The 11,004-nt window shown below is 41.7% G+C and overlaps 1 protein-coding gene across 1 annotated transcript in view; it reads left to right on the forward strand.

Annotated features, from left to right (window-relative positions):
- erich3 (glutamate-rich 3) overlaps positions 1-11,004 on the forward strand; it is a 16,904-nt gene continuing 5,900 nt past the window's right edge. Inside the window, exons 1-13 of the mRNA XM_031864094.1 lie at positions 1-185; positions 2,037-2,130; positions 3,147-3,272; positions 3,387-3,458; positions 3,640-3,768; positions 6,142-6,300; positions 6,628-6,837; positions 7,429-7,609; positions 7,946-8,132; positions 8,709-8,941; positions 9,055-9,201; positions 9,486-9,851; positions 10,870-11,001. Coding sequence (XP_031719954.1) covers positions 166-185; positions 2,037-2,130; positions 3,147-3,272; positions 3,387-3,458; positions 3,640-3,768; positions 6,142-6,300; positions 6,628-6,837; positions 7,429-7,609; positions 7,946-8,132; positions 8,709-8,941; positions 9,055-9,201; positions 9,486-9,851; positions 10,870-11,001 — 2,056 coding nt within the window. The 5' untranslated portion in view covers positions 1-165. The remainder of the gene's footprint in view (positions 186-2,036; positions 2,131-3,146; positions 3,273-3,386; positions 3,459-3,639; positions 3,769-6,141; positions 6,301-6,627; positions 6,838-7,428; positions 7,610-7,945; positions 8,133-8,708; positions 8,942-9,054; positions 9,202-9,485; positions 9,852-10,869; positions 11,002-11,004) is intronic.

Below are 11,004 nucleotides of genomic sequence, written 5' to 3' on the forward strand. Positions count from 1 at the left end.
TGCAGCTTCAGTCCCTCTCAGCTGAAAACTCACCGACACACTTTATACCATCTCTGCCGGGGTCCTGTTGACTTTACATCGGCACAGGTGTCTTCTGGAGAATCCCGCGTCTATTCTCACCTCAGATACTGTTTGTTTTTTCACAGAGAGTTCGAGCTGAAAACCATGAGTCACCTCAACCCAGGGTAGGTTCAATTTAACGTTTAATATTCAGGAGTTTGTGAGGTGATATTGTCTACTTTCTTTCTTTTTTTTACTTAATTTTGACGTTCTCATTTTTGTAATTACTTGAAAACAGTTTCATTGATACAAGTATGTCTTTGGAGTAAAATGTTGAGCAACACAGTCACTACAGAGGCAAAATAAACGACTCTTAATTGACTCTTCAATTATGCTAATGATAGTGTTAAACAACGTGCATCATTAAACAAGAAGAATCAGTATGAGAGTACAAAGTCTAGCTGCATAGTCACCACTGAGGCATCATTTACTACTTCAAGGCTAATGCTACTTTTAGACTGGGCCCTATAATACGGCAACCAGAAACTAAGAAATGATTTGTAATGTTTTAAACAACAGTTTTGTGACAAATAAAAGTGCTTCAAGGTGAACAACACGTGACATTGAACACAACCTGAAAACAGCAGAAACAAAGATGGAGAGTGATGGAAAAGATGTATTAGGATCCTTTATTATGTAAAAGGATAATTTGACTCTGTTACCACCAGTGGGATGTAGATAAGTACATGTACTCAAGTACTTGAGTAAACATTTGAACTACTTAATGTTTAGTATTTCAACGAAGTGTTACTACAAACAGATGCTAACACATATTTCTGACAGCTACAGTGGCATTACACAGAGTAAGATTTTACATTCAAAACATTTCATAAAGTATGAAGCATTGATATGGATTCAACTTTATGAAGTAGTTAAAATTAACTCCCCCTCACCTTGAACTGCAACATTAAAGTAATATATAACACATTGTTGGGGGTCATTCTCATGCACCATTAGTACTTTTACTTCTATCTTTGTTTTATACTAATAATAAAACACTACTTGTGTACAATTTTTTAATACCAGACTATTTTTTTCTTTGACTTGCAACCAAGTCGGACTTGTTTTACTGTTTTAAGATTTTTATCCAGTTGTGTTTTTTGAAACCCTAGAATGAACATATTAGGCACGGTAAGCACATTTCATCATCAATGCAATTCAAAGTGCTTTACATAAAACATCAAAAGCCTCGAGACAAAGTGCAAAAGAAACACGTTCTAAAAGGACATTCAAATACGATTTAAAAACAGCCTTTAAAGAGCCAAGTCAAGAATAGGTCATTAAAACAAGCTAAAATAGAATAAGACGTATAAAACACATTATAGTCACTACAGAGTGAGTTGAGTCAACATGTGCCAATGCTACTGTTAGGCTAGTGTACCAATAGGCCAACTAATAGATCAATGCTGTGGCACAATAGCACAATATATATTGTTGTGCCATGTGTCTCCTCAAGGCATCAATGGGCCAGAGAAAGTCTTGTAAAAGAAAATGGCACTTGATAGTTCAACCACCATGTTGTGGTTCAAAGAGAAATGTGCAGCCAAAGCTGAAGGGCACCAGAGACAAACGAGCCAGGTGCACAAAGAGGAGGTAGAGAGGGTCAAGTGTGCCATCCTCCTGTAATCAGACACCGGTAACAAACCCTATAGTTGTGAGATCCTCTTGTCTCGTATACACAAATGCTGGAGGAAATCAAATCTGTGTTGGAAAAACACTTTCAGGCTAGCCGGGCTGCTGAGGGGCTGATGTCTCATTAATGAGGACAAGAAACAACAACCGACACACAAACATGGTGTCGTGCATCACGAAGCCATTTTATTGAGATTCTGTTTTTCTTTTAACTGTAATCAAGAACTCTCGAGTTACGCTAGCGGAAGACAACATTTAAAGTCTGGGTGCCATTAAGTTAAGCTTCTTTTAATTAACTTTCTTTGGCCGGGATTAATTAAGCGTCTCTTTTTTTGTTTCTGTAGACTTCTTTCTGCCTACAACAGTCTCACAGACAGACATCTGGCTGGATACTTCAGCAACACTCCGATCAGGAGACACCTGCAGAGAGCAGGGCTGGTACGTTGACAGGTTGACAAAATGTACAGAATTAACAGTTAAATGGATGGGGAAAAAATGGTTGGTGCTTGACGAATATGGTTGTATGAGCTTATTTTTGTATTCATAAAATCATGGCTCTGATGATGATGACGATACAGTGAGAACAGGCCACAGAAGTGGTCTTTCCTACTTCTGAGATAACCAACCACCAACTGTTGTCAGTTTATGATTCAAATGTCGCTAAATCCTGAAGTCAGAGGTTTGGACTCCAGTCACATGACTTGGACTCGAGTCAGAAGGAAAGTTTAGACTAGACTTGACTAAATCAAAAAAGACTGACACTAATGATTCATGACGTCACTTAGACTTCAGCATTTTGTCTTAAAAATACTTTATAACTTCCCCCCAAGCCCAAAGATGAAAATGCATCTTATTTAAACGGTGTGCCACAAATGAATTCACTTCCTGGAAGTCAACACTTAATTCCCCCAGAACCACTTTGTTTGAACCGATCCGACAGCATCCAATTAAGTTGAAGCACAGAACCAAGAAGAACTAACGTTTACGTTACTCAGCGCCAGTTGGGAAAAATGATACTAAAGATAATTTTATCTGCATACAAAAACTATGCGGAGGTCAACAAAAAATGTATTCCAGTATGCAAAACATGCAAGTTAAAAAGGAGAGATGAGGGCACAAATGGTGTTACATTTGATCAAGTTTGAACAACGAATTCAGACTTCTTTTAGGACTCGAAACTCAAAGTTTAGGAGTTGAGACTTTGGTACAAAGATGTGAGATCAAAACAATGGCAAAACTTGGTCCAACCGCCTTAAATGCATTTTTGTGAAATTGTGTCTGTGTAGGACTTCATTACTCACAGCAAGAAGCTGTTAGAAAAAAAAAAAATAAATGTCAGGACCTTTAATGATTTTGTATTCCTGATCAATCAGCTGTTGGTGACTTCAGTTTGAAAGGTCACTGTCTTCAAAGACCCATATCTTGAACCCTGGTGAGACTCTTGTTGTTCTCAGATCACCAGGAGTGGGCGTATTGTTCCAGACAAGGAGTACAGACACAAGCTGGTCCAGAGAGCCCATCAGAGACACGTTCGAGAATGCCTGGCCCAGGCCATTTTCCACAAGGTGCTGGAGATGGAGGTGGGAGGAACATGCTGTATACCAGAGACAGAAATGTCAAAACACTGTCAGCTTATCTGTGCTTCCCCTTGAATAACAAATTATGCACATTTGTTCTGTGCCCCTCTCATACAGCGTGTCCATCAAATAGAGATCAAAAGGAAACTGGAGGAGTTTGCAAGGAGGGAAAGAGTGCATAAGATCAAAGTACATCATTTGCATTTAAACACTGCTTTGTTGCCCTATTTTGTAAACTAATGACTCTTGCATAATATGAAACAAAAAAAGACATTATTAGCATTACCATTATTTACAGTGCCATTTCTAATACATTATTTTGATATATGAAAAAATGGCAACAACATAAATGAATGGTCTTGTTTGGAAGGTGGAGCGCTCTAAAAGGTATGAAGAAGACATCATCCGCATCCTGTCTCCACGCCCACCCACGGGTGCCAGGTGCATCCGAAAACAACACTCTGGGCCAGAGGGGGAACACTCCGAATCCTCCGAGTCCGTGAGTCAAAACATCCGTCTTGGTGCACCAGCAGATTGAGTGGATATCAGAATCAGAAACTGTTTATTGTCAAGTACGTTACACATACAAGGAATGTGGCTGGGTGAATGGTGCATGACAATAAACGTGCAATAGTATAAGACATTATTCAACATTTTTAAATATGAAATTGTACAAGAAAATATGGTAAACAAACAAATAAGAGTATGTTAAAACAAGTGTGTTATTAAAGCGTCAAGTGTATATTAATAGAGAAAGGTTGTGTAACTGTAAGAAGTTGTCCTGGGGATGTAAGTGTCTGAGTCAGTGGCGGTCCCGGGCTTTATTGGTGAACCCAACTGCAGATGGGAGTATTTGTGGCGTGAGGTCTTGGTCCTGATGGACTGCAGCCTCCTGTCAGAGGGAAGGGACTCGAAGAGTTTGTGTCCAGGGTGGGTGAGAGGAGTTCGGCTACAATCGTTGTTGCCCGCCTCAGAGTCCTGGAAGCCAACAAGTCGCGGAAGGACGGCAGATTGCAGCAAATCACTCTCTCGGCAGAACGAATGATACGTTGCAATCTGCCCTTGTCCTTGGCAGTGGCTGCAGCGTACCAGACGGTAATGGAGGCGCAGAGGATGGACTCAATGACGGCAGTGCACCATCATTGTCTTTGGCTTGTTGAACTTCTTCAGCTGCCTCAGGAAGTACATCCTCTGCTGAGCCTTCTTGGTGATGGAGCTGATGTTAAGCTCCCACTTGAGGTCCTGGGTTATGGTGGAGCCCAGGAAGCGGAAGGACTCCACAGCATCTTTAGAGCGTTGAGCTCCAAGTTGTTCAGTCCGCACCAGGTCACCAGATGGTCAGTCTCCCACCTGTAGGCGGACTCATCCCCACCAGAGAGTGCAATGAGGGTGGTGTCATCCTTGAACTTCAGGAGCTTGACGGACTGGTGACTGGAGGTGCAGCTGTTGGTGTACAGGGAGAAGAGCAGAGGGGAAAGAACGCAGCCTCGGGGGGAACCGGTGCTGATGGTCCGAGAGACTGAGACATGTTTACATGTTTACATGCTGCTTCCTGTCAGACAGGAAGTCTGTGATCCACTTGTAGGTGGAGTTGGGGAGGTGCAGCTGGGAGAGCTTGTCCTCCAGCCGAGATGGGATGATGGTATTGAAGGCAGGGCTGAAGTCCACAAACAGGATCCTGGCGTAGGTTCCTGGGGAGTCCAGATGCTGGATGATGAAGTGAAGGGTCATGTTGACTGCATCGTCTACAGCTCTGTAGGCGAACTGCAGGGGGTCCAGGAGCGGGTCGGTGAGGGTTTTGAGGTGGGACAGGACAAGGCGTTCAAAAGACTTCATTCGGCTGGTACATGACATGTCTCCAGTGAGTTGTTGAAGGTGTCTGTAAACACCGGAGACAGAGGATCAGCATAGTGCTTCAGTCTGGGCCGGCTGCTTTGCGGGGGTTCTGACTTTCAAACAACCTGTTGACGTCTCTGAGTCCGTGAATAGAGAGAGTCGTCATATTGCTGTAACATCACATTTAATAATCTGATCCAAGTTGTTCATCAGGTGCTTTAGAAATGCGACCTTTAATTACAGCATCTCTGTCATGCAAAGAAGGTTTTTTGAATGCCACGACATGGTCTGTGAGCTTAAAACGACCTTTAGTTAAAGACCTTTATTAGGCCAATCAGTTTAATATAGATAGGTCAATCAGATGTCTTTCAAGATAAAAAAATATGAGGTTTCACTGTCCTCATTAATAAGATTTTTCCCATCCCTCCAAATTTGGTTAAATCGTGACAGCTGTTAGCACAGCTAGCCCAGCGCTTGCCAAAGCAAACTAAATCAGCCCTCCAGCACCTTTTAAACGTAATTAATTAACACGTTTCATCTTGTTAGTCTAATACGTACAAAAACGTTCTTTCGGGTGAGGAATGTCTGCAATGATAATGATTTTCTGTGCATGCTGATAGTTTGCATGTTTACACTAACACTGACACTCAGCTGCTGTTTGCTGTGTGTGCAGACACAAGTGTTTTAAGTGGTGTGTTATCTGTGCAACAGAAAAAGTCACAGAGAGAAAATAGAGCCGATAATCCTGCCCTGGATTTCTGTGTTTACCCGGTGAAATCTCTTGTCTTATGTCTGCAAACATCTCACACTTCAGCAGGTAGAGACTTGTTTGAAATACATCAGCAATGATCTGTTGGGGGGGAAATGTCAAGGCACATTATTGATTTGCATTTGCACCACAATTCAGACACATATATTGAATTCACAGCTTTACAACTAATTTTACACTGTACTCTATTGGTTTCCTTAGCGATGCATACACAGTGTTTGTAATGAGCAGAGCGCTGACTGTGTGTGTGTGTTACTGGTGCTGCAGCCGGGCTCGTCTCGACCCAACACCGCTCCGGGGAAGATGCAGAGGCCGGTGCGCCTGAAGCCGATCCACAGTAACAGCACCACAGCTTTGCTCAGACGCAGCTTCCCTCACAGAGTCCTCGAGTCCTCCAATGACAACGACCGGCCGTTCAACAGCACCGTGAGACCGGGACACATGAGAATCATTCATTCATTCATTCTTGGGACAGTTTTTCTTTACAGACAGAAGCATGAACATTTTCGGTTTTGATCTAGAGTGAGATCAATATTATCTTCCTTTGGTAATATTGTTTGAAAACTATGCAGAAACTTTGCAGTTGTAAAGGGAGTGTAAAAATGCTAAACGCTATCATACATTATATTGTACAGATGCATGCAAGCATAAAAATTATTTTTGTTAATACAAGAAAACAACATTACATTGCTGCAACAACAACAAACGCACCGTATAGTCTTTTCACAGTTTGTTTGTTAACCTCTCTCAAAGATGGACAAGGTGTCCCGGAGACGTTTGACCACAACAGAGGTCTCCCGTGGCATCTCGCCCTACTGCCTCCCAGTCATCAACAACTTTGTCACCCCAGTGCCTCCATCCACGAAGAGGAAAGAGAGGGGAGCAAAGGTCACTCCGAGCGGCACGCTCAGAGGCCGCAGACTGCGTCCTACCACGGCCTCCAGCGGAGCGGACCTCAATGAGGTCCTGATCTCTCTTTATGTTTTCCCTGGCAACAACACATTCCACACCAAACTTACAAGCTGCAGCCCCTTTAGCTTGATTAAATTAAATACAGAACAATTACAAATTCTAGGAGATTCATTGATTTCTGCAAGACCTAGCAGGAAGAGGTTATATTGCATGTCTTTGTGAGTGTCTTTGATTACTCTGTATGTCTTAACCTGTAGTCACAGATTGTTGTTAAACATTTATTTAACTCAGTGGTAACCCTATGGCTGGACAATTAGGAAAATAAATAAACTAAAATCAAATCAATTTGACAACATTATGAATCTATAACTGACCTAAATGTATCTATTTTAGTCCATTTAACTGGTCATATTGTAATTAATCAGGAGAAAGATATCAGAGGTCAGATAACGTGAAAAAGAAAACACAAGTCGGTGATATTAGAATAAATTGCATTATGTAAATTTCATCCTGACCTAGATAACACCTACCTGTGAAAATCAGTCACATCAAATTTGGGATTAGGAAATTAAAATGATTCCCTAAAACTGGATTAAATCGATATCATACTGACCCCAACCTGCTGTTTTCTTCCCCATCCAGGACCCCCCCATGCTGAGGAGCTCTGTGCACCAGAGCGGAGTGTGTGTGAACATGATGTACTTCGGTAAAACGGTGCATCTCTCCCACGACCTGACCGAAATGAGGGACGAGGTCAAAGTGTTTCAGCAACACTGTGGAGGAGAGAACCTGTGTGTGTTCAAGGGAAAGCTCCGCGAGGGAGGTCAGTGTGAGGGTCTGTGATTGTGTCTGTAAGATTTGTGTGTTTTGTGTAAACGAATAAGAGCAAATCTCAGGAGCAAAGCCATTTGGATAATGTAAGTGTGCACAACAGCCTTTGAGCAAACAAACTAACTCTATTAAGGTGTCAACCTGTCTATAAATGAACTTTAAATTTAGTTATTTCTGTATTTTTAATATAGTTTGTAGGGATATGTAAAGATGCCTCACAGGTTATGGATGGTTTAGAGTTGTTCTGCAACACCAAGGTCACAGATTTGATGACGTTGATCTTGAAAGTGTTCCTACCGCTTGTCTACATCCTCAATCTTTCCCTCAGAGACTTTCCAGTTCACCTCAAGGCGACACCGAGGTTTCCCCTTCAGCTTGACTTTCTTCCTGAACGGGCTGCAGGTGGAGCGGCTGAGCTCCTGCTGCGAGTTCAAACACAGGAAGGGTCCCCGACTCGGTGGCAGGCACGGGCACTTTGGTTTCTGCAGCGTAGAGGGAGCCTCTCCCTGTTACAAGTAAGGTCTCCTGCTGCGTCTTTAAAAGGGTATATCCACTGAGTTTACACATCAAAGTCTGTTTATATGTATTGGGCGGTACTACTGCTTATGTAAAAAGAAGTTGCTTTAAAGCCTTTTGTGGATTGAAACGATTGAAAATGAAAAAAAGAAAGTGAAAGAAGTGAGTTTACCAGATGTCTGTAGTCTGCTGCTCATCTCTGCTTGAAGTTTTTGCAGCTCAAAATCTCTGAGTGAACTGTCAGCGGTCAAGTGGCACTGTGGGTAGTGTCGTTTTTTTGTCATAGAAGAAGAATGTGCAGAATAAAAAAAGACAGCCTTTCTCAAAAAACTGTCCATTGTGAGTCCAATAATGTTCTTCTTGCCAAGAGTTAGATGTTGCTAACATGAGAGTGAGTATAAGAAAGTCAGCGGGCAAGAAACACGACTCCAAATGATAATGTTGCTCCTCGTCTACTCACCGTTTTTTATCTTTTTGATAACAACCTCTCAATATCAACTTGACGATAATCTGTCCAAATGTTGAACTATTCTTCTAAACTAAGTTCTGACAGTATATCATGGTATTTTCTTCAGGTGCATTATAGCAATGGGATTGGACAAGAAGCCCAGTCCTCCACCAAAGAGGGTGAAAGAATATGAAGGCAGAGAGGAGTCAGTCACCAGCCATAAGGATGCTCCTGAGATGGAGACAGAGAGGAACGGAGACGAGGCTGCATCCCATTCAGAGTGTGAAAGCAGCCAACCACAGCACACCGAGACTCAAGTCACAGAAGAAACAGCAGCTGAGGAGGACAAAGTCAGAGATGGTATACAAAAAAGCATGAATGCGCCAATAAGAAATAAATACTTGTGACTTTGCAGATCTTTACTCTAGTCTACGGTGTACCGCAATGAATTTTCTGCATGTCTTCCTCCTCAGATTATGAGGAAGACTTTGAAGTAGACGATGAGGGCCCTCCAGAAGACGTCAAGGCAAAGGAAAAGAAATCCTCGTCTCCATCTGGTGAAACTGAAAGGCAGATTAAAGAGAACGACGCCTCTGAGAGCGAAGACGACGAGAGGGATGGTGGGTTAAATCACTTGTTTGAACACACGAGTAAAATTACTGAGAGTAAAGTGCCATTCAATCACACACTATTTATTCATTTGACAACCGCTTTTACAGCAAAACAGAATCATTCTGCAGCCTAGATTTCAATGGGATGTTGAACTTTATATACATAAAGTACAATGCGTCATCTGTAAAGCAGTAAACCATCTTTTGAAAGGGTTAAACATGCATGTCATTACCTCGAGGGGATTTTTTTTTTGCTGTTAAAAAATTTTAAATTCTCCATCTTTCTTGCACAGAGGACATTAAGTCTCATTCAGGCTCCAGCTCCTCAGGCAGCGACCGGGAGGAGAGTGATGCTGAATCCACTAAAGACTCCAGAGAGGACGAGAAACCTAAAGAGGTCGATCAGGAGGAGACTGTTGTTCCACCAGATGACAAAAAAGATGAACCAAATCCAGAAGAAGCCGCTGCCACTGAGGCCGAGCCTGCTGTGCCTAAAGACTCAGACATACAGGACAGTGCGAGGGACAGCACAGAGAGAGAAGTCTACGACACCGGCGTCCCCTCGGGGAACGAGAATAAACAGAGTGGCGACACCTCTGGAGACAAAGAGGAGGAGAAAACAGTAGAGGAGAACCAACAGGAGGAGGAACAGGAGAGAGGTGAGTACAGACCAACAAATACAACTCTGGAGCTTTCACCTGAGTGACAAATGGATCAGTCCATCTTTTATGGAGGTTTTTCCACTATTATCACACCAAGGGCTGTCGTCCAGTTGATGTTGTGTGTATATGTAAATACAGCAATTCAGACCTGACAACAACTAAATAACCATCACAGTTCTGTGTTGTCAGTTTGTGATATTAAGTAAGATTGTGACGTTATAAAAGTTGATAGTGGAAAAATTACTTGTGTGTTATTTCTTTTTTTTGTTGCTTATTTTTCATTTGTTTGTGTGTGATGATTTTCTGTCTGATGCCCTTTTTAATGTCAAAGTTATTTTTTATTCAAAATGAGTTTCGAGATGTTTGGATGTTAATATGAAATTCTCACCTGTAACAATATTTTAATTGTATTTTTATCACTTTAAGAAAGCCCGTTGTAACTTACATTTGCTTTTTACTCAATTTATTTCTCTTAAAGTTGCACTTTGTAGTTTTGGTTAAAGGAATAATGATGTGAAATTAGTAATTTGCATTACTAGCAGCGTTCTTCTTTTTCTTAATGTCTGTAATATCTAACCAGATGAAACCAGAATTGTAGGTTTCCTCAACCAAACTAGCTCCAGGGATCGGTTTGCACAAAACATTTAAGTGCCAAAGTTTAGTGATTTTCTTTCTTTGTTTTAATCTTTTATCATCGTGAGTTTCAAATTCACATCCTAAAATTACATAAAATAGGTATTTTTAAGACATTGTGCATTGTGTTTCCATTTTGGTTGTATACTGAATCATGCTTGTTTATGTGTTGTTGTTGTTTTTTTCTTTCTGTGCATGTTAATTATCATTTTGCATGTTCTGTTTGCACCTGAAAAGATTAAAGACATTCTTTTGGTCATGGCTGTATGTTTCTTCATTGGCTCAGTTCTCCCATTGCATTGTTCAAATACTGCTTTGTTTGTCACCGTGAGTGACTCACTGTAAAATGAACTTCTATCACTCTCTCTCTTTCTCTCCCAAGCCAAATCTGTGCAGGAGAAGCTGGCAGAAGCCATACTGAAGGAGTCCCAGTGCAGCTCAGAGCCCGAACTGAGCGACACCAGCACCGAGGAGGAGGAGTCCACAGATAAAGGCCCTGAAATAGACAGCAAGGGTA

This window comes from Anarrhichthys ocellatus, unplaced genomic scaffold (genome assembly GCF_004355925.1).
Source record: "Anarrhichthys ocellatus isolate YVR2014 unplaced genomic scaffold, GSC_Weel_1.0 scaffold30, whole genome shotgun sequence".
In the NCBI taxonomy this organism is placed as follows: domain Eukaryota; kingdom Metazoa; phylum Chordata; class Actinopteri; order Perciformes; family Anarhichadidae; genus Anarrhichthys; species Anarrhichthys ocellatus.